The sequence below is a fragment of the Metarhizium album genome (assembly GCF_000804445.1).
Source record: "Metarhizium album ARSEF 1941 chromosome Unknown scaffold_5, whole genome shotgun sequence".
In the NCBI taxonomy this organism is placed as follows: Eukaryota; Fungi; Ascomycota; class Sordariomycetes; order Hypocreales; family Clavicipitaceae; genus Metarhizium; species Metarhizium album.
The window spans coordinates 613,741-634,657 of NW_024467579.1; the positions used below are offsets into that span (position 1 = coordinate 613,741).

Here is a 20,917-nt window from a genome sequence, read left to right on the forward strand (position 1 = left end):
CTGCAGGTCACGTCTGGCCACCACTGAATTTACACAAGTTTGCTCAAACTTATGGGGGTTCTACATACAGAGTAGTTAGTTACTCCGTACGAATTTAGGAACGGTGACCTTTTTGTGAAATTTTTGTGCAAAGATCCAGACCAAGTTGTGAAGGCGCCCTTGGCATCCGCATCGCACCTCCATCATCAACTTTCGCTCTCGACCCGGCACTGCCACAGTCCACGGCCACGGCCATTGTGATGGTGGCTTTGCTTTCGTTTGGGTTAGTCAACCAACGACACTTGCGACAGGTAGTTATTGCTCCAAAAAGCCGGTCCTTCTTTTTCCGCACTTGCCTACATCGAACTGTCCTTCCGAATCATTCTGCCACGCAAACCGTGATCCGTTCGCATTTCTCCATCCCGTCTTAGTTCCGTCGTCGTCGATCCCTTGCTACAATGCCGAGACAATACGTCTTATTCGGCAAGCCACTCCCGCCAGTCACCACCCGGCGTCTGACCTTCTTGTTACTTGGCCTCTCTTTATTTGCCGTTGCCCTAATATCGACTCTGACATCCGGCGTGCCATCATCACCGAGTCTCTCGGCCTACGACACCAAGTTATCCGTCCCTCATGTCCCGCACATGCCGCATCTCAGTGGTTCGCTTTCCAAGACCTTCCTCAACCCCTTCCGACAAAAGTCACACCCGCCTCCGCATAACGACAAAGACGAATTTGCAGGATCGTCCTGGCTGGCTGATTGGACTTGGCTCAAAGTTCCCTTCTCCAGCACCATAACTGTCGACGAGGACAGGGCGTTGCTCCCCCCATTGAAACCCCGCCAGCCAGTGTACTGTTATTACGATGCGACGGCCAAGAAGACGACAGAGGAAAAGGACGCCGAGAGTGAGCTGCTCCTCACTTGGCGGCGAGCTTGGTGGGCGCAAGGTTTCAGACCCGTTATCCTCAGCGCTTCCGAAGCCCTGAACAACCCTTCGTATGATATCATTCAGAGGCTCAATATTGAATCCGAGTTCAAGGTAGACCTCATGCGTTGGCTGGCCTGGGACACCATGGATGGAGGCATCTTGACACACTACACGTTGCTGCCCGCAGTTGCAAAGGAGGATTCTCTACTCGCGTACCTCCGTCGTGGCGAGTATCCCCATTTGACCCGGTGGAAGGATTTGGGTGACGCGCTCTTCGTCGGCCACAAGGACCAAATCAAGTCGGCCATACAGGCAGTCACAAATGCCGATCCGGACAAGCTGTCGAATGTCAAAGCCCTCGTCTTTGGGGTGCCTGATGAAGTTATCAAAGTTGAAAAGGCCACCACGTCCCTGGCCGCGTACACTCCTGCCATCATGGCCAAAAAGTACGCCAAAGTTGCTGACGAAATCACCAAGCATCGTGCCCGTGGGCTTGTCAGCCTCAACAGATTGATCACTGCTCATTTGCATGTTGCTTGGCAGAATCGATTTTCTGATGGTATTGAAGTCATCAAACCTTTCCCGGACCACATGAGCACCGTGGTCAGCAATGCGTTGCAGCTGGCCCGGGATCTGGCCTCATGTTCAGATAGCCCGATGCCATCAACTTGTCCACCGAACCTGCCAAGATGTACACCATGCGTTGCCACGTCACCCATGCCAATCACAACGCCGCCTGGATTTCACAACGCGAGCAAAGTGTTCAGTATTGGCACTGTCCCTCATCCTTGGACCCTGACCCTGGTCAAGGATTTGCGAGAATCATTCAACGTATCCTGGATTCGACACGAGTCTCCACGGGACTCGTGGATTAAAACTGTCACGGAAGCCCTGCTTGGACCTGACGTCACTACTGCTCGCCGGCTGGTACGCCTCAAAGAAGCCGTAGCTGGCGACTATGCCACTGCTCGTTCTCTATGGATTGCAGCTGAAAAGGATCTACCTTCCGACATGAGCTGGTATTTTGGCTTCGCCATTCCAAAGAAAGCACTGGAAATGAGCCAGGGCGAACCTCCTGCCCACGCAGGCCGGCTGCCAGGAAAAGAAGTCAAGCGGCCCCACGAAAATGACGGCCCAGTAGTCACTGCGGAAGAGAAGAACTCACAACAGCCGCTCATTGACCAGGCCAAGAGGGTCATTAGCTTGACCAAGTCCACTGACGAAACAAGGCTCCGCGCATCCCTTGAGGCATGGAACATGGCCGATACGGAGATCTGGAAATTTGTTCGGGCCTTTCAATCACGCCGACACCAGGAGCGTGAGCAGTGGGAGAAGCTGGAGGCGACATACAGCCGTGGCTCTGGGACTGAGCAGGGCCGCAGTGCTTGGTTCCGTTGGCAAGATCGCAAGGGCAACGACGACCAGCCCAAGCAGGAGAAGGATACGAAAACCAAGGCCAAGTAAGAAATGAAAGCCTTGCAAAACATGTTGTCATTCGGCGTTACGGAATCTAGATGCTGATCTATCATACACATTTGTACATTCGCCGGTTACGAGAGGATCTTCTACTCTGACTCGTTGGGACGCTCGGATCATATGGTCGACACCAAGTTCAAAGATACGTTCAGAGGGTAGCAAGCCGAAAGCAAGAATGAATTTTTCGGCAACTATAGCAGACATGACAATGTTGAGTTGTCATGACCAGAAACGAAAAAGCAAATTTACCATCTCTATCCAGGGACAAAGGTCCGGTCACCCCGCAGCACAGACATGCGCCCACCGCTCAACTATTTACGCACGAACGGTATCACCACCCATCTCGCCACTCAATTCCCTCGACGTGAGACCGCGTCTATTCAAGCCCTCTTCCATGTCAATATCAACTTGGGCCACGACGCCATTCTTCTTGGTGCTATTCACAGCCGCCACGCCTCTCTTTTGCGAAGCACCTGCGTGGACACGTATGGCACGCCGCGCTGCTTGGACGCCCTTTTCAGCCTGCAGGAGAACTTCGGTCAACGCCCGAGCTATGGGATCCGTATCGGACTCAAGATCACTGGGTGCAGAGCAGTGTTTTTCCTCGAGGAGGTCACGGATATGGCCGTTAAGCCACACGCCATGGAGCTGTTGCGGCGTCATGTGCTTTGCGCCAGAGATGGTGCCGTGGCAAGTTGGATGACCACAGAGACAGGTGAACGGCTGGGCCAAGTCCCATTCTGTTGAGGGGTAAAAGAACTGGTGAAGTTTCAGTTTGTCATGAACGGAGGGGGCAGGGCGAGAGGGAACCAACAGTGAGTTCATCGCCGGGCTTGAGGCCGTTTGGGCCAACGAGAACGTCCATATTCCCAGTGTCAAAAATCTACGCAAGTCAACACGTTATCTGTGTCCATTGATCTCCTTCGCCTCACTCTCTACCCCCGACTCCCTCGTGTCGCACATGGAAAATTTCTTGGACAGGGCCGCATGGACAGGGCCGGTAACCCATGATTCATGGCATCGGATATAGCTGCAGGGCAGGGATGACTAACAAGAGACGGTTCACAAGAGTGATTGATATACAGCAAATCACTATTCAGATTCAAGTGGCTATGCCGGCCCATCTGCACGGTCGCGTAGGTGGGCTCGTCGGCAACAGTACAAGGCGGGAAGGTGAGCTTGGCAAAGACGGCAAACGGTGGGAGCGTGACTTTGGAGTAGCTCTTGGTGGTGAACTCTTGATCGTTGATGACGACTTCCTGAACGTCGGGGTGGGAGGGCTGCTGCCAGTGGGGGGTGAGGGGGGCCATGGCTTGCTTGATTGGCAGATTGTGGGAAGAGGAAGAGGGTGGTTATGGAATTGTAGAGCGAACTTATTGGCCTTTTTGTCCAGACCTGAGTTTCGATCCGTTCGGAGGTGTTTGGGGATGCTCGAAGGGGGGACGAAGTCGAGATGGACGGTACATGTATTTATTTGTACGTGGGCCGACGTGCCGGAATGTCCAGGTACCCAAGTATCCAATGTTTGCACCGGCAGCGCTTTCGCTCCACGGAACCTTGAACTCTATTAATATTCGAGGTAGTTATAACTACGAAGTACCCGGCGACGGGGATCGGCAACGAGGCCAGAGGGGGGAAACGACGCTAGGAGGAAGGGCTACCGCGGCTTTCCAGTAATAATCGCGGAATAGAAGGCCTCGTGCGTTCTCTCCTTTCTATCTTATTTCTCTCTTTCTCTCTCTCGCTCTCTTTCCATCCGTCCATCCGTCAGTCTTGATTTGATAAAGGTGCCGTTATTATAGACGGGTCAGATCGACTTGATTCTGCGTCACCAAGCGCCGGTGCCGATTGCCGAGGACCATAGTACCTTGGGTACCTAAGTAGGTACCTAGTACCCACTACTTAAAAGTACTTTAGGTTCTTAAGGTACGCAAGTACTTAAGCACCTACTCAAGTACTCAAGTACTTTAGGTAGTTCTATTACTTTGGTACTTAAGTGGCCAATAAAGGCTCGGTACTTTTGGACTATAAGTACCTACTTAAGTACTTACTCAAGTAAGCCGCCTGTCCAAGTACCTAGGTACTTAGATAGGCGCCGCCTAGAAGTAGTAGCGAAAGTGGCCGCCGCCTCGCGTCTCTGTCCCGTGTCGGCGACATGCCAATGCCGATTCGACGAAGCCTTGCCAACTTTCTGGCCACGCGGTCAACGGCAAGATCCGCTCGTCATGAAACTGCCGATATTGCCAGACCGGTACCATTGCCGTGTAAACAGGCATCCCGGCGATGTTTGTAGTTTGACCTCATCATCAGGAGTGCACGCCCGCCCTTCTCAACTTCCCAGTCATGACTATATGTCTTCTCCATCGCTCGTCAGGCCGAAGCGAGAAGTCATCGAGGGCCCCATATCAAGGTATGTATGTAAGACACGTCTTGGATCTTGGTCCTTGAGAGGCCCGCACGGAGTGGCACAGCTGATATTGAGTGTTTGTCGCAGAATCAGAAACGGCCGGCCCAGCATACCGATATGGCTTGCTCGATTTCTCTGAGCTGCGGTCGGAACCAGGTGTGGAAGCCGCCGTGGCGCCGATGAGGCCGGATATGCCAGCTGTGACTGACGACCTTGACGTCCGAGCTCCAAGACGGGACGTCTTTCATGACGAAACAAGGTCCCGAACTATGTAGTGCGGGTTGCCATTCTTTGAATCTCGTCAAGTCCGAGCTACTTACTAAGTAGTAGTGGTGGCTAAGGGTGAAAGAATCCTCCGTCTAGTCCCTACAGAACTTGCCCGTCCTCCATCTGCCTTTTTTTGGTTCTGATAGTTACCCAGTGTTTGCTTCTTTGAATGGGGTCAGAGTCTGCGTCTGGGAAAGGGGACTGGTAGCCTGTAACTGGCAGTTGGGAATCGGATGAGGTTCCGAATACGTTCCACCTGTCGCCGCTCCGTTCAAACTGGACAACGGATGCGGCAGATCCTTCACCGCAGCCAAAAACAATCATTCCCAACCCGGAACCTGATGAGCCGGACGAACAGCAGTACAATGCGAGCACTGACAGGTTGGTGGACAAAGTATTCTGATTGAGCGAGGTATCTGTTCCAGGACCTTATTCTCGTGGATGCCGAGGATTGACATTGGCTAAAGGTCCTAGATGGAGTGGTGTTTTGGGAAGTAGTAGTAGGACTGGAGCGACGGTGCAATTAAACGGGATGCGTACACCACCTGGTGAAGGCAATGCATACCTGGAGTATGCCGATAAGTGTGTTACAGCTCATCATTTCCAATCATTCTTCTACCCCTGTGTACAAGCCAACTACACATCTGGGTAGGTAGTCGGGGATTTTTGGACTCAACATGCAAACTGTTTCTGCTCTACTTAGACCAGGTATTGCTCTTGTTTTTGCCCATCTTTCTTCTATTGATGGCCCATGGAGTCCTTTTCTTGGCTTCTCCTTTTTATAGACGCTTGCCAATGCTATAGTCGTCCATTGTTGCTTGCGTTTCCCCGTACAATCCCCCTGTCGTCTATTGTCGTCGTATAGCCAGCCCCATGCGTTGTCCCCCCCTCTGTCAAGATCGGTCATGAGGACAGCGAGTTTCCGTGGAATTCTCTTCTTATTTCAAGGGTTTCCTGGCTTGCCGGCTGTACCCTCATCAAGCATCAGCTGTCATGAAGGGGATCGTGCAAGTTCGCCTAGTCCTCGCGCTATCCTTAAACAAGAAACGATCTTGTCCGCAATTGCATTTCATATTATTGTTTTTCTCCCTCGTTTCTACCGCACAGCTTGGTCAGAAGGCAGTGATGATGGATATTCTTCTGGTTACAGAAGCGTGGCTCTCATCCCGTCGTCGCGCCTGAGACCGCTCTTTCCATCTTGATTTCTCGGGCTTCTTTCCGTTTGGTTTGTCTTTTCGGGAAGGACCTTCCTTCCTTCCCTTTCTCAAACACCGCAACCCATTCGTATGCACCGAGTTACCCCAAGTCCTCTTGCCTCTCCTTACTCACCTCCTCATGTCTCCAACTTGGCCGTCCCCAATCGAAACAGCCACGGCTGCTGCGGCTGCTCTTACTCTCCTTGATGTCTCTTGGGTATGTTGCTGTGGATGGCACGTTGATGAGCCATGTTCTAACAATCATACAGACTCGACTTCTACTTCTCAAGCTCTTTCTCCTTGTCGGAACAAGCCATCGTTGCATTCATCGTATCTACAAAACCCTCTGTTTCGTCGATCCCGCGTTTCTTTGGTTCTATCCAACCGCCCGTTCAACCGAGAGTGTAACAATCAAGGCCTTGTATGCATACTGCTCTCTGACTGCTTTCTGAGCAATCTCTTGCGTGAGTTCTTCTTTCTTTGCGTGTGCGCCATGTACATTTCTCCTTGTTCTGTGCACTTGTCCTTCGTCGATCAAAACCCCCCTTTTCCCCCCATTCCCATACCGCCCGTTTAGCATCTCGTTCCTTGGATCCGAGATTTGTTTGTCATAGTGTCTTTGGGGTCATGCTGGCCATTATATTTGTCTTGCTCCTTGGTCCTCGGTTGTTCTGAAGATTGTGTCGTATTCCTAAATTTCTGGCAACAATCCGCCGTCGGCAGCTTCCATACATTTCAATCTTGACGGTGGCTCACACCACCACTCTGTGCATCGGCAACGTGCGGGCATACACAACGCTTGCTTATCATCGCCGTAATTACCTTACATTTCCCATCTGGCTCGTTTGAAGAGAAATCAACATGGTCTTAACCAAATCAAGGAGGACAAGACGAATTCTTCGTTGCCTCTACGCTGCCCAACAACATGACCACTTATTGAGTCCTTCAGCCACTCCCCTTATTCGGTATAATTTGCTACACAACTATCACCGCTGCATACAGGTCACCGTGGATCTAGGGAAGCCACTAGATCAATCGCCATGCATCATAGCATTTCATGAATTGTCTTGGTTTCTTCGATCCCAACTCGAGGCACAGCAAATCACTGACACGGGCAAGCTTTGGTCACAGGTCGCACCCATTCTGACTTTCATTCAAGCCAACATACGGATACTTGGCACAGCACACAAATTCCCCACCTTGTTCATTTGGCAATCGAAAGAACAGCACCGTTCTTTCTTCTTTTTTGCTTTTGTTGACGTCAAAATGGTCTCCAAGACTTATACGGCTCGGGAGTTGCTGCGAATGAGACAAGTCTCCGCAAGTAAAAACCTGTACGACAAACTGTGCCAAAAACTACACAGCGACGCTGCTTTTGGTGAGGCCTGACTTTTTATATCACTTTATCCCTTGATCTCGTCTGATTTTGTACTAATGTCTGAACTCTCAGGCGAGATATTTCGAATGTCTCCTGAACGAGCCCTTCCCCTGATTCAGGAGGAGGCATCAGACAATATTAATGCAGGCGACGCTGCTGTCCAAGAGTCTTCGGTTCGCCAGCTTGATGGCACCGATGCAGAGTGGAAATATCGGGGCCGAACAGAGTCTGAACATGGAGAGCACCATCCGATAGGGGCTCCGGCTGGCCTTGCCGCCCAGAAAGACGAAGGTTTCCAGAGATTTTACAAGGCAGTCGTGTCCCCAACTCACGTTCGAGTTACAGCAGGGGGCCGCATCGTTCCCAATACTAGGGGTTCGTCGTCGCCAACGGCCAAGTGGACAAGAGAAAAGGTTGGAGGAGAATGCGGTTACACCCAACGTTCAGCCAGCAACGGCCACGGAGACGTGCCTATATATTCCATGCCCGCGGCCATGTCACATCAAGCGTTTGGAGCCTTCCCCCCTCTTTTCCCTGGTTTCTTCCCTGGTATGCCCGCTGCCTTGGCTCACGGTGCTCCTCACCCCTTTCCCCTTACCCCTTGGCAAATGGGCTTTGGAATAGGAAATTCTTTCGGCATGGTCCATGGCCCTGCTTCCCCGACACCAGCGGTCAAGCTTACAACAAAGTCCACCGAGACACCAGCAACAAGCGACAAGCAGGGAGATTCTACCAACTCAGAAAGCTCCAACTCAGTCCGTATTTCGCCGCCGGAGAACTTTGATCCTAGCAGACCATATTATGTCCACGGCCAATGGGTCACACCTGGTGGCAGTCCGTTCTATCCCTACGGCATGACGCCTCTCCCAGGCTTTCCTGTTGGAGGACCTGCGATGATGCAACCCAGATACACTTTGGGGACTGCGATGCAGCCTATGCAAGCGAAAACAGACCGGCCAATGCAAATACACACTCCAGTCACGTCTTCGTCGACTGCTCCCAGCTTGACTGGACACTCTGCTGTCCCGATTTCGTCTATTCGTCCCAGTGAAATAACCAAGAAGCAAATAGAGAGTCTAAGATCTACTCTTCGATACTATGAAGATCAACTACAGTACAACAAACATCAGATTGACGAAAAGAGCATGGAGAATCAAGCCGAAATGGTTCGAGAGCAGATTCAACAGTTTGCCAAGACCTTGAAATCCCAACTTGACGCGGAGAAGACCCATTATCCCAAGTCTGAGATTCAACAGGAATCATGCAGCTCAGTCCTTCATGAAAGAGACGCAGCATCCCCAGCAACAAACGAAGTCAAATCGGACCGGACTTCCCGCCAGTCTTCAGTCTCTCAAACGGCCGCAGTTCATGCGCCGTCAACAAAAGGACAGAAAGCTTATGACTTGTACAGCAGTCGGCGCTCTTCCACCTTGAAATCCGCGAAGTCTGCGTCTGCCCCCGTCTCTGCAAAGATAACGCCAGATTCGTCTGAATCGAGTGAGCCTACCAAAAAGGCCTCTACTCTACCCGTTAATGCTGCTCTAGCACCTCCATTTCATCCTCGAGGAGACAGCAGTGCTTCGGTTCCCGTACCGATTCTCGCTCCCATATCCTCAGGATCCTCGGCTCAAGACACGGGCTATGATCAGGGAACGAAGGACGGTCATTCGGCAGACTCGACTAGCTCAGAGAGCTTTAATGAAAAGCCGTATTTGATTGGGAGGCTGCCCGAAGACAGAAGTCTCGAAAGAGGCAATTCACCCGGCTATTTGTACAGCCGTGAGCTGACGGAAGACGAGTTGCGGGCTCGCCACATGTACTGGGGCAAGGCACCTCGCCATCTTCAGAAGGGGCTACCTAAATTTGATGGCAAGGACTTCTATCCCCCCTCTCCTGTCAAACCGCAGCGTCCGACGTCAGCATCCGGCCCCGCAGTGCAAGGTCCTCCGACTCCTCGTGGGGGTGCTGATACCATGGCGAAGACGTCAAAAGTCGTTGTTGACCCGTTCCGATCTCTTGGTAGAGCTACTCAGCGTCTGTCTCGCAGTGCGCTTGGGGCTGCAACTCAGTCCGAAAACTTGACAGTCTCTGACGAATTACTGGAAAACCAATACAGGGACCACCAGAGCACGGGCTCGAACAGCGGGCCAGCTGGCTCTAGCTACGATGATTTTTGAAAGGCTCTGGTTGAAAACGCAGAAGATTTAGCAGACGGGTGCAAAGAAAAGTCTTCTGATGACGACGACGGCTCCAACATCTTGTTTCGAGGACGAAAATGCATGGCAACAAACGGGTGAGAGCTACGAAACTATATCTACCATTGTATCTACTAACCCAAGGCCAAGCAAAACTCGAAATGAAATTTGGCAAAGCATGTGGAAACGAAGCAAGTCCAGCGCCACTGCCGTACCCGGTACAGTATCTTCAATGACGGCACGAGGTGTATTGCCAAATTATGCGGGCCATGCCACTGCATCTCTCACACCAACGATCGCTAACGCATCGACCTCGCCAAAAGGGACGTCTTCCAAATTGTCTCCAGCTGACGACAACACCCCATCTAACATCAGACCGAAAAAGCTGGAGAATCGACCCCCTTTCGTCTCCGGAGTCAAAGAAACAACTTGATGATTGGCAATTCTTTGGTCGGTCTTGGTCAACATGCCGCCAAGGCGTGCGTATATGCGAGTTCCTACCTACTGTCGAATCCCAAACCGTCAAGAACAGTAGCAAGAGCATTAATTATTGCTTTCATGCTTATAGACTATATAAGTAGCTCGCCAACACAAATGTTGGCTGTTGTATGACTAGCCTTTTACTTCGGTACGCTTGACGAGCTATCTGGAATTTGATGCCAGACAACGATATAGATATTCATTTCTAAACAGCCACAGCAACTAATTGCTGCGTTTCTACGGCGGATGCTGCGCCGGTATCGTTCAGACAAAGACATACATATGCTAGGGAAATGTGGCAATGATATGCAGGGAGGAGTTGCGGTTTGTTATTTCGCCTTCGGACTTGATACATCTATCAGCACTGCGTTTGTCGATGCCACCAACAAGACTGTGCTCGGATACCACCCACCGGTTGCCGGTTACAAGACATGAGATACATCAAATGCAGTTGACATATGAGCTTCTGTGTAGAATAGAACTAGCTATTTGCCCACCGAGGTGAAGAAATGATAGAAAATAGACCACCGCTGCATACTTTACATTTTGTTCTGACAGGCGGGGGGCCGCCCCAAGTCATGACGTGTAATGGGAAGCCTGACGGCTCGAGTGTTGCGCATGGACCGTGAATGGAGTGGCATGTTTGACGTTTTAACCTCGAGTCAATCTTGGGCATGTGCCTTACCATCAAATTTCCATCTTCACTGAGACAGTCCCTCGGTGAAAATCTTCGGGCAAGAGTAGGAGACTGGTGATAGTACAAATTGCTCCTACTTGGGTTGTTCTTCGCCAGTCGTATACCTCGAAAACCATTGGCTCAGTGGCTGACGCGGAGATATCCTAGCGGAAGGCAAGTAAAATACACCACCCTTGCTCAGAGAGGGAGCCTACAAGTCTACGACAGCTCTTGTACACAGGAGAGCTGATTCCCTGGTACCACAGCCGAACAGAGCATCAAATTTGAAGCCAGCCCAGCCAGGGTGAAACGAAACCAGTCACGGTCACGAGAAGAGATGACGAACAAGGGGCAGTGTGACTTCGGGAAACGCCTCCCATGGATCATTCCACACAAAATTGGTGAAATGGCCATTGAGAACCAAGAAATTCTCAATTCATCTACCCTGTCGCGGACGATGACCTGCTGAGCAGGCATCTCGAGGGGGAAAAGGGGAAAACTCGCGCGCAAGAGTGTCGTGCCCGTCCGGTCCTTTGCCTCAAATGTGCCCCCAAATTGCAATCATGTCTCATAGTTGTTTGTTTCTCCTGAAGGTGTATTTTTTTCTTGTCTGGTTGTGTGTGTGCGTGTCTTACGGCGGTCAAGCCGAGCATGCACTCTAGGCGGAGACGACGTTATTGGCGCGCAGCTCACGGCCGACCTTGGAGCGGGCCAGGATATCCTCGCGGTCCTTGTCGAGCTTGAGCTTGGTGATGACCACGTTGGAGGGGTGGATGCCGAGGGGGACGGACTGGCCCGAGGCCTTGTCGCGGGTGACGCGCTCGACGTGGATGACGTATTTGAGGCGGTAGACGGACGTGACCTTGCCCTCGCGGCCTTTGTTGGTGCCGCGGACGATGGTGACCTCGTCGTCTTTGCGGACGGGGATGCTGCGGACCTGAAGGGGGGGGGAGGGGGAGGGGGTCAAGTTAGCACGGCTGCGCTTGCTTGGCGGATTGTTCGTTTGAGAGAGAGAGAGACCAACGTTGTACTTCTCGCGCAGCTCCTTGCTGAGGGGGGCGCTCATGATGACGCGGCGCTGGCTGGAGGGAGCCTTGAAGTGAGCGGCTCTGCTCTTGCGCCGCGAGGACGAGACGGCTGAGTGAGGAGCGTGAGCGATCGTGGTACTTTGGCCGAGGGGGGGCGGTTGTTCTTGCTTGCAAGCGTGTGTTGCGTTGCGTCAAGTGTGGTTTGCTAACTTACTGCTGCTGACTTTGGCCATTGGGACGGCGGTGCTTGCTGAGGAGCAACAAGGGGCAATTCGGCGTTGGGTGAGGGAGAAACGGGATGCGGTCGCGGGCTGGTCCTTCGTGCAAGAAACTTTTGCTGATGGCGTTGTGGGTTGAAAATTAGGCGAGTGGTGTGGGGACCACGTGACGAAAATTTACCCTACTGTGCAGATTGAAAAGGAAGGGGGAGGCTGAGTCAGCTTCGTCGGCGGACGTTGACGGGGACGGTGAGTACGGAGGGCCTATACCGGATTAGGTCGCATGGATCATGTCCCTTTCTTCAGTTTAACAGTGTCGAATACGTGGACGAATCCTTACAGAGTGTCGTGTTGGAGAAGCTCTGTTGAATACTGAAATTTATCATGTCAATGATTGAGTGATAATCGTATATCGCACGGTCTGACGCGGAAGCAATTCTTTCATGTGCAAAAGTACATGGCTTAGGCCACACAACGATGTATTCTATATTCCTTCCTTTCCATGGTACAGTCCTTCTTCTCACCCAGACCAGTCTAGGCGGTGTCGGAATCGGAACAATGCGGCCAGCAGCCTAAGCCACGGCAGGAGCCCTGAACCGGCCGTTGTTGTCATATCGCGCTTCTGTAGGTAACACGTCAGCAGCCGGATGCCTCAGGGAGCGCATCACTGGCAGAGGGAAAACGCACTGAAAAAGGTGTAGTTGAGCGTGACTGTTTTCACACCCTTCATGTTCAAGTCATTCAACAGGTCGGGGTCGAGGTAGAAAAAGACGGGCATGTCCACAGTCTCCCCGGCGTTCAACCTCTGCTCCTCGAAGCAAAAGCACTGGATCTTGCTAAAGTACGGCGCACACTGCGCCGGCGTGACGCTGTACGTTGCCACGCCAATGATGTCCTTGTCGCCCTTGTTCGTGGCCTTGTAGAAGGCGAGGGCGGTCTCGCCCGGCAGGACGCGGACCTCGCGCTGCTGGGGGACGAATTTCCAGGGGAGCTCGTCGGAGACGGAGGCGTTGAAGGTGACTTTTATTCGGTTGGCGGATGTGATGGGCACGAGGCGGCTGGAGATGTCGCTGTCGTAGGAGCCGCCGTGTGCGCGGACTGGTTGGCCGCCCCAGCCGGTGGTTTGGCAGATCTGCAGCGAGGGCGAGGCGGTTATTTGGTGGTGCTCTTGTCAGTGTTTGTTGATGGCGATGGCGGGATTTGGTTCGACTTGAAACGGAACGTACCATTTTGTACAGAGGCACGGATCCGTATGACAGGGCGACAGTGCCCAGAATCAAGCTGATGGTGTAGTAGCTAGACGGGGGGAAACAATGAGCTTCAATTGCACCGCCGACGACGGAATCAAGGGCAGACATACGCCACTGTCTGGTTCTTTCTGTTGTAGTAAGCCCTGATCTGCTCCATGGATGGTGTTCCCTGCTGAGACTGTTGCGCTGCCGCTCCTCCTCGCGGGTTCGACGTCGATGCATTTCGGCGAGGGTTGTGCAGGCGACGCTGCAATTGGGACCGCTGGGCTCGGGTGTTGCGGCAGAAGAAGCACACACGTTGTGGCGAGAGGGTACCCGTGGGGCTGCGCGCCAGCCGTGATGCGCTGTTCATTGTGTTTCGCGTTTCGCGGGCCGATGAAGTCGTGGTGGAAAGGTGCCGCTGGGGTGATGATGATTGATGATGTTCCCCATGTCAATTCATGTTTGTCACACCCCACAAAACGGGGCGCGGCCACGCCACAGTATTTGGCACATTATGCCACTTTTTTTTTTTTTTTTTTTTTTTTTTTTTTTTTCCCCCCATTTAGTAGAAACGAGCTCACACGACGACGCCGGCCGAAAATGACACTTCCCTAGCATCTGGGGGAATAACCAAGAAACTTGGGCAGCTCGGGTGAGGTTAGGGTCAACAGCTTTCGGCAGGCGAGTTTGCTGTGCAGAGGTTGGCCGCAGCTAGTCCTAGCCACTCTGCACGAGTTTGCGGCTTTGATCTAATAGACTATGGAGGATCAACTTCTCTCACCACTCTCCTTATTCCATTTCAATAGTGCCCGGGGGTTTGCTGGTGATGTCGTAAGTCACGCGCGCGATCCCGACGACCTCGTTTACAATACGCGTTGATATCCTCTTCTGCAAGCCGAAGTCGAATTCGTAAGGCTCTGCCGACATGAAATCGAGTGTCTTGACGGCACGAAGGATAGCGATATATCCGTAGACCCTGGCATCGCCTTGGACACCCACAGCCCTATCCTGGCTAATCGCAACATAGGCTTGACTCATCAGATCGTACACGCCAGCCGCCCTGATCTCGGATATGAAGATGTTGTCGGCAGCTCGGGCCATAGCGACCCTCTCAGGAGTCACCTCGCCCAAGATTCGAATGGCGATGCCAGGGCCAGGGAACGGGTGCCGCATGAGAAGATCTCTGTGGATGCCCAGCTCTGCCCCAAATTTTCGAACCTCGTCCTTGAACATTTCTCGCAGCGGCTCAATGAGCTTAAGCTTGAGTGTTTTGGGCAAGCCGCCAACATTGTGATGGGTCTTGATAGTTGCACTTGGTCCTAGAACTCATTATTAGTTTGCTGAGCTTGCTTTTACGAACATATGCAGGATCTCCACCTTTGTAAGAGACACTCTCGATTACATCAGGGTAGAGGGTGCCTTGCAAAAGCCAAAGAATAGGGCCTGCGTTTTGTGTCTTCTCGGCTTCCTGCTCTAGTCGGCTTGCTTCCTTTTGAAAAAGATGCACAAAGGTTTCTCCGATAATCATGCGCTTCTGCTCAGGCTCAGTCACACCCTTGAGACGGGAGAGGAACAATTCCGCTCCATCAACAACCGTCAGGTTGATGCCAAGATGCTCTCTAAGAGTCTCCTTGACCTGTTCGCATTCGTTTAGCCGCATCACACCATTATCAACCAGAATAGCGTGGAAGCGATCGCCAATTGCCTCTTTCATAAGCTTGGCTGCAACAGTCGAATCGACCCCCCCGCTAATTGCGCCAATAACCTGTGCGCTACTGCCAACAAGGTTCCTGATGCGAACGATTTCCTTGTCCCTGAAGTTTTTCATCACCCAGCTAGCTTGCGCTCCACAGATGTTGACAGCAAAGTTGCGCAGAATCTCAATGCCACGCGGCGTGTGCTCCAGCTCTGGGTGGAATTGCACGCCATAGATTGGCTTTGTCTGGTGAGCGATTCCGGCATATTCAGAGTTTTTGCTGCTCGCAATCACCACAAATTCAGAGGGCAACCTCGTGAGCTTGTCAAAGTGACTCATGTAGACATGTATCGTCTCGCCTAGACCGGCGAAGAGGCGATTGATGCTAGAGTCATTTGTGTGATGGATATTCACGTCGGTATGGCCATACTCTCGGTGCTCTCCACGGGCAACGTTCTCCGAGTTGATCCTCCAAGCGATTTCCTGGCAACCGTAACAAATACCCAAGATCGGAATACCGAGCTCCAAGATAGCGGGGTCGACGTGGGGTGCGTCTTGATCGTAGACAGATGACGGTCCTCCGGACAGCACAATGCCCTTCGGCTTGAAGGGAAGGTCCGCCAGTTTGGTGGTGCACGGCAGCATCTCAGCATAGACCTGGAGGCTTCGCAATCGACGGAGAATTAAGTGACTCGTCTGGCTGCCAAAGTCCAGGACCAAAATAGTGTCGAATTCATTGTGAGGCTCCTTGGCCTCGATGTCGTCCGCCATCTTGAATCCTTGCTCGGTTGCGAATGCGAGAATTGCCGTAAAATTTCAAAATGGCAAGAAGCTCTGTCTGTGTACGCAGGGTCGTGCGATTTGTGCGTCAGTAAATCGCTATTCGATTCGCGCGGCACTAAGCCTAATTTAGTGACCCCTCCCTCTAAGCTGCAACACCCCGCCATACAAATTTAGTGGTGGCATGGCAAGCATTATCACGGAAACGCCCGCCGTCCCAACGAGATTCAACAAGACAAGGAAACAACAGAGATGTTTTCAATACAATGACGGGCGAGGACAGATACACCCTCAAATACAAATATCCCATGCGACAATATTCGTCGAGGGCTTGGTTGTGAGATGACGTTTGCGCGCGCACGCCGTCGCCCTTGAGTAACAACAGAGCGACGACAATATTGATTCAATACTTAAAATTTGGAAAGACCTGGATAGTGGCAGTTAGCAGAGGCTACCGCTCGATTCACCCATCTCGCGTGCGCCCATCGATCAATTTTTCCATAGCCGTCAACACAACCAACGAAGTCTACATCCAGCACCCCTTCAACACGGGGGGTAGTGATTCACAGATTTAAAGATGGACATGCCTCTAGTATTTCATCTTCTCGAGTTTCAATCAAAGTTGATGTCTGCTCGCAGACCTTGAGACAGATAAAAAAAGTATGACCTAACAGTCCGAAACGAGAACATCGACCCTAGACCTGCGCCAAAGTGCGAGTGTTGTCGCCCCGGCATGTGACCGTCGGTAATAATACAAATCACGTCATCCAAAATCATGCAACCTTCTCTAGAACCCGCCTTGGTTTGACTCCATTCATGGCTGGCTTTGCCGGGCGTCTGCTTACGCCGGCTAGGCGCTCCAGCATCTGGATGACAAATACTTGGACAAGCAGAATAAGTAAACGCGCGAAATGGTCCCTAAGGTCCAACTTTGGTTTCTTTCCCCGGCTAAATGTTGAATCTACAACATCAAACGGCAATTTGGCACCGAGATGTTCTTGTGCCACGTGCAGGCCGCTGGTGAAGCCATCTTCATGAAATCCATATTTAGTCCATGCACCGGCATAACTAATTCCCCTTTTATTTTGTATATGACGCAAAAACTTCTGTGCTCGAACCGCTGTCGGAGTGTACAATGGATGCGAATAGAAAGATCTTGCCTTGGTCAAAGCGGTGCGAGGGCGATGAATGGGGTTCAAGGTGACAAGAACGTCGCCGAATAGCTGTCGAGGAACGTGCTGCAAGATGTTCATGTTGTAGGTCAAAGACACTTGGTCGACGTTGGCTTTGGATGGCGAAGATAGCGTGAGGTAATTCCAGCTCGACCACGCCTTGCGGTTCTTTGGCATGAGTGACAGATCCGAATGCAAAACAGCTTCGTTCTGAGACGTTTGGAAGCAAGATAGAATGGCACGTTCTTGGTCGGTCGCAGACGATCCCAAAATGGCCAATGCCTGGTCGCCATGAGTAGCCAGAATGACATGGTCAAAGGTGTCTGATTTGCCATTCTCAAAGTGCAACACGACACGGCCGTCGTCGTCGTTCGAGATTCGTCTCACGGCCGTGTTCAAAAAGAGATGATTAGGCGGGAAACCTTTCATCACAGCATCGATATATGATTGTGATCCTTCCCTCAATGTCAGCCAGTCGGGCCGAGCAGCAACAGTAGAGAGAAGATGGTGGTTCCACCTATACAACGTGCGTCAGATCATAATTCTAGGGGCAACCATGTTCTTTCATCCATAATACTTACATAAATCGTACAAGTGTCAGGATTGGGAATTCCAGACTGCACTTGTCAGGGCTGGTACTCCACACAGCAGCCGTCATCGGTATTAGGTAGTCGTCTCGAAAGGCATCCGAGTATCCCTCGCGGTCCAGGTATTCACCAATGGTTTCAGTTCGGCCAACAGAATCCAGCACATTGTCGGTCTCTTTGACCGGTTGCTCATCCTCGGAATTAATGATGACATCAAGCGCAAATTGGTTGAATCGTATTATGTCGAATATCATGCGCCACATTCTTAATGAAAAGATGTTGCCCTTCTGGCAAAAAATTGTGCCCAGGTTTGTGCCTGCCCACTCAAACAGTCCTTGATCTCGCGACACACCAAATGTCATTTCGGTTGGGTCGACTGGAATATTAAGCTTTTTCAAAAAATTGATAAAATTTGCTAATGGTTTTTGGCAAGTGTAAGTTATTCAGAATATTGTCTTGTGGGAAGTGACGAAAAGACAGGTTATCAGCGTGGCCACTCACGATAAGTTGCACTATTCAAAACAATGAATCCGGTGTCGACTGCCGTCGAATATTTTCCCACTTTCCATTGAACAGTATTGGTATGGCCACCTAGTCGATCGGCGGCTTCATAAAGATAGACATCATGATATGTTCTATTCAGTGCCCACAATGCAGCTATACCTGTACACCCACTCCCAACAATGGCTACCTTTTTCCTGGTCGAGGAGTCAGCAGAGCGGCTCATGGTGAATGGTATGTAGTATGCCGAGGAAAGCGGGAGAGAGAAAGAGACGAGGGACAGTGACGCGAGCTGTTCAATTGAAGCCCAAACAGTGAGTGCTTTGAAATGCAGAGTCGAAGCCTGAGAGAGAGGATGGGCGCGGGCGCGGGCGCGGGCGCGGCGGGGAGGCATTCACATGCTCACACTTTTTGGTCAAGGAAACACGGCTTGAAGACTATATACCCAGAAAGCGTTCACGGGCGTCCTCATGCAAGTCGCATTTAAACGGCTAGCTGGGATGGGGAACATCAAGTGGAAGCATGTGGCACAACTCTGCTGCCGCTGAGTGAGGCATGATGTCAAGTCGAGCCTGATTCGATGAGGTTGGGAACTCTGCTCCCAACATGGCCTCGAATGAGACATGGCAGTGGCTGAAGTGAACTTACGTGTGCTGTGGCCGTGTCATGGCGGCCAAAATCAAAGCGAAATTAAAACAAACCAGCACGCCAGAGGATAAGACGAAATGATGGTAGATGATAAAGTAGAGACGAGACAACTCTGCCGAGGCGGAATGGGGATGCGGACTTAAGTACTTGAAGACGGACAGAAAGAATGTCAGTCAGTCAGTCCTGGGCATGCGCATGACCTTCTTTGTCGCAGGTCGCGCCTTCCGAGCTCACTTAGCTTGCATATGTCTGCAGCGTGAGTGTCTGTCGCTGGCGTCACCGTGGATGGACCTGGGAGCTTGGGCACGGATGTTGCTCAATGGCAATGTCGCAGCCGACATTTGTCTGCCAATTGGACTTTTGTTGTCTCATCAACGTCAACACTCAACGATGATCTAGTCCGACAAGGGACTGAACTGAGCATTGGACGACCACAACTGCCTCCCCACACCGCCTCCCCACACCGTTGAGCCTCTAGGCCCAACCCAGCCTGGCTGACTTATCGACCTCAAACCCCAACAAGTGGTCTGGTCTCAACAAAGGAGAGGGTCTACTCTAGGTTACGAATCGACTGCGCGCACACTTTACTTCACTTCTCAGCTCCGTGAAGGCCGCGGACCGTGAAAAAGGCATGTCGAGCACTCAACGGGATCGGTCAACGTCGGTTCGAGTCGCCAATTCTTAGAAGCGCCGTGCAGGCAAGATACAAATATTACCTTACATTGATATTCCCGGTTAATACAACTGCGCGCCATTGTGACAAAAGCCACGGCACCCAGCCTGTTTTCTTCATTCCCGGGGAAATTCAACTTTCTGTGAAGAAGCAAAGAGGAAAAGCTTTCAAAATCTGGCACTAGGAGCGTGATATTAGGCCCGGCATGAAGGTGCACGGACCATGTCCCATTCGGCGTCTCACGTGAACTGCTCTATGTGTGGCTGGTGTTCCAAGGGGGGCCTGTGACGGCTCTCCCGCGAAGTTGGCAACAAATGCGACCGACGACAACAGCCTTTTCGCCCTCAGCTACAAGACTCATTCCGCTTTGATTAGAATACCTTTCTCTCTTCTTTGCACCAACTTCCCGAAATCCTCTCCTTCCCTCTCCGTTCAGCCGTCTTAGCTTGCCCCCCATATCCGCCTTGCGTTTCAAAGTACATCCGGCACTATGTCTAACCCTCTCGACACCGAGGCTGGCTCTGAGCTGTTCAACTCCTATGAAGCAGAGCTTAAGCTTGTACAGGCCGATCTTCTACAGAAACTAGATCAAATCCCAGAGCTGTCAGGAGATCCTCGCAAAAGTGCTGTGTCTCAAGCCGAGCGGGCTTTAGAGGAAGCAGAGGAGATTGTATGTTTGTCCACTGCGCCCTGTTTTTTTTAATCCTCTTTGCCAGCAAACAACAAAATCTGACCGTGTCATAGTTGGGATCTATGCGCCTAGAGAAACAAAACATTCCAACATCCTCACGAGCCAAGGTCAATCAACGATTCCGCAACTACGAATCAGATGTCGACTCTCAGCGCCGGAAGCTGAAGACTTTCTCTAGTGAGGACCAAGGATATGCATCACGATACAGAGATGAGCCTGAGGGTTCAACAGACGCCCATCTTGAGCAGCGCCAGCAGTTACTATCCGGTACGGATCGTCTCGATAGAAGCACCCAGCGTCTAAAGGCGAGCCAGCAACTAGCCTACGAAACCGAGGCCATCGGGGCTAGCACGCTGGCTGACCTGGGGGCTCAGCGTGAGAGAATCCAGCAGACGCACGACACCTTACTTAACAGTGAAGGCTACGTCGACAGAAGTGTAAAGACGTTGCGGGGGATGGCTCGTAGGTATGGAGATTCCTCGTGGATCCCCGCCTGAAGGTATAATAGTGAGCAACAGAACTAACAAAAAGTTTTCCAGGATGGCGACGAATAAGATGATTACCATTGCTATAATCACTGTTCTGGTGCTTTTGATTGTCGCCGTCATCATTAGCAAATTCAGGTAATTCGTATTTAGCAGTTTGGAGTTCCGGTTATGCATATGGCGACGTCAGCTTACCTACTTTTATTCGCGTAATGGGAATCTT

General features: G+C 51.6%; 8 protein-coding genes across 8 annotated transcripts; 3 read left to right on the plus strand and 5 right to left on the minus strand.

Moving 5' to 3' along the window:
- Nucleotides 1–437: 437 nt before the first annotated feature.
- Nucleotides 438–2,372, plus strand: MAM_02892 (uncharacterized protein; the record flags this gene model as incomplete). The annotated part of the gene is made up of 1 exon (XM_040821691.1): nucleotides 438–2,372. The coding sequence occupies one exon, from the start codon at nucleotides 438–440 to the stop codon at nucleotides 2,370–2,372; it is 1,935 nt and encodes a 644-aa protein (XP_040680260.1).
- Nucleotides 2,373–2,699: 327 nt separating this feature from the next.
- MAM_02893 (Post-SET domain protein) lies at nucleotides 2,700–3,694 on the minus strand (the record flags this gene model as incomplete). Its single annotated transcript, XM_040821692.1, has 3 exons — nucleotides 2,700–3,143; nucleotides 3,199–3,267; nucleotides 3,437–3,694. The coding sequence occupies 3 exons, from the start codon at nucleotides 3,692–3,694 to the stop codon at nucleotides 2,700–2,702; spliced, it is 771 nt and encodes a 256-aa protein (XP_040680261.1).
- A 3,826-nt stretch (nucleotides 3,695–7,520) lies between these two features.
- MAM_02894 (uncharacterized protein) lies at nucleotides 7,521–9,809 on the plus strand (the record flags this gene model as incomplete). The annotated part of the gene is made up of 2 exons (XM_040821693.1): nucleotides 7,521–7,632; nucleotides 7,705–9,809. The coding sequence occupies 2 exons, from the start codon at nucleotides 7,521–7,523 to the stop codon at nucleotides 9,807–9,809; spliced, it is 2,217 nt and encodes a 738-aa protein (XP_040680262.1).
- A 1,832-nt stretch (nucleotides 9,810–11,641) lies between these two features.
- Nucleotides 11,642–12,244, minus strand: MAM_02895 (Ribosomal protein L26/L24P, eukaryotic/archaeal; the record flags this gene model as incomplete). The annotated part of the gene is made up of 2 exons (XM_040821694.1): nucleotides 11,642–12,174; nucleotides 12,226–12,244. 2 exons carry the CDS (start codon nucleotides 12,242–12,244, stop codon nucleotides 11,642–11,644), a joined length of 552 nt encoding a protein of 183 aa, XP_040680263.1.
- A 557-nt stretch (nucleotides 12,245–12,801) lies between these two features.
- MAM_02896 (cytochrome-c oxidase assembly protein) lies at nucleotides 12,802–13,831 on the minus strand (the record flags this gene model as incomplete). Its single annotated transcript, XM_040821695.1, has 4 exons — nucleotides 12,802–12,851; nucleotides 12,917–13,361; nucleotides 13,456–13,510; nucleotides 13,590–13,831. The coding sequence occupies 4 exons, from the start codon at nucleotides 13,829–13,831 to the stop codon at nucleotides 12,802–12,804; spliced, it is 792 nt and encodes a 263-aa protein (XP_040680264.1).
- A 419-nt stretch (nucleotides 13,832–14,250) lies between these two features.
- On the minus strand, nucleotides 14,251–15,928 carry MAM_02897 (GMP synthase; the record flags this gene model as incomplete). Its single annotated transcript, XM_040821696.1, has 2 exons — nucleotides 14,251–14,780; nucleotides 14,818–15,928. The coding sequence occupies 2 exons, from the start codon at nucleotides 15,926–15,928 to the stop codon at nucleotides 14,251–14,253; spliced, it is 1,641 nt and encodes a 546-aa protein (XP_040680265.1).
- Nucleotides 15,929–16,710: 782 nt separating this feature from the next.
- Nucleotides 16,711–18,058, minus strand: MAM_02898 (amine oxidase; the record flags this gene model as incomplete). Its single annotated transcript, XM_040821697.1, has 2 exons — nucleotides 16,711–17,626; nucleotides 17,691–18,058. 2 exons carry the CDS (start codon nucleotides 18,056–18,058, stop codon nucleotides 16,711–16,713), a joined length of 1,284 nt encoding a protein of 427 aa, XP_040680266.1.
- Nucleotides 18,059–20,008: 1,950 nt separating this feature from the next.
- MAM_02899 (SNARE complex subunit protein) lies at nucleotides 20,009–20,836 on the plus strand (the record flags this gene model as incomplete). The annotated part of the gene is made up of 3 exons (XM_040821698.1): nucleotides 20,009–20,188; nucleotides 20,263–20,675; nucleotides 20,749–20,836. 3 exons carry the CDS (start codon nucleotides 20,009–20,011, stop codon nucleotides 20,834–20,836), a joined length of 681 nt encoding a protein of 226 aa, XP_040680267.1.
- Between the last annotated feature and the right edge of the window lie 81 nt (nucleotides 20,837–20,917).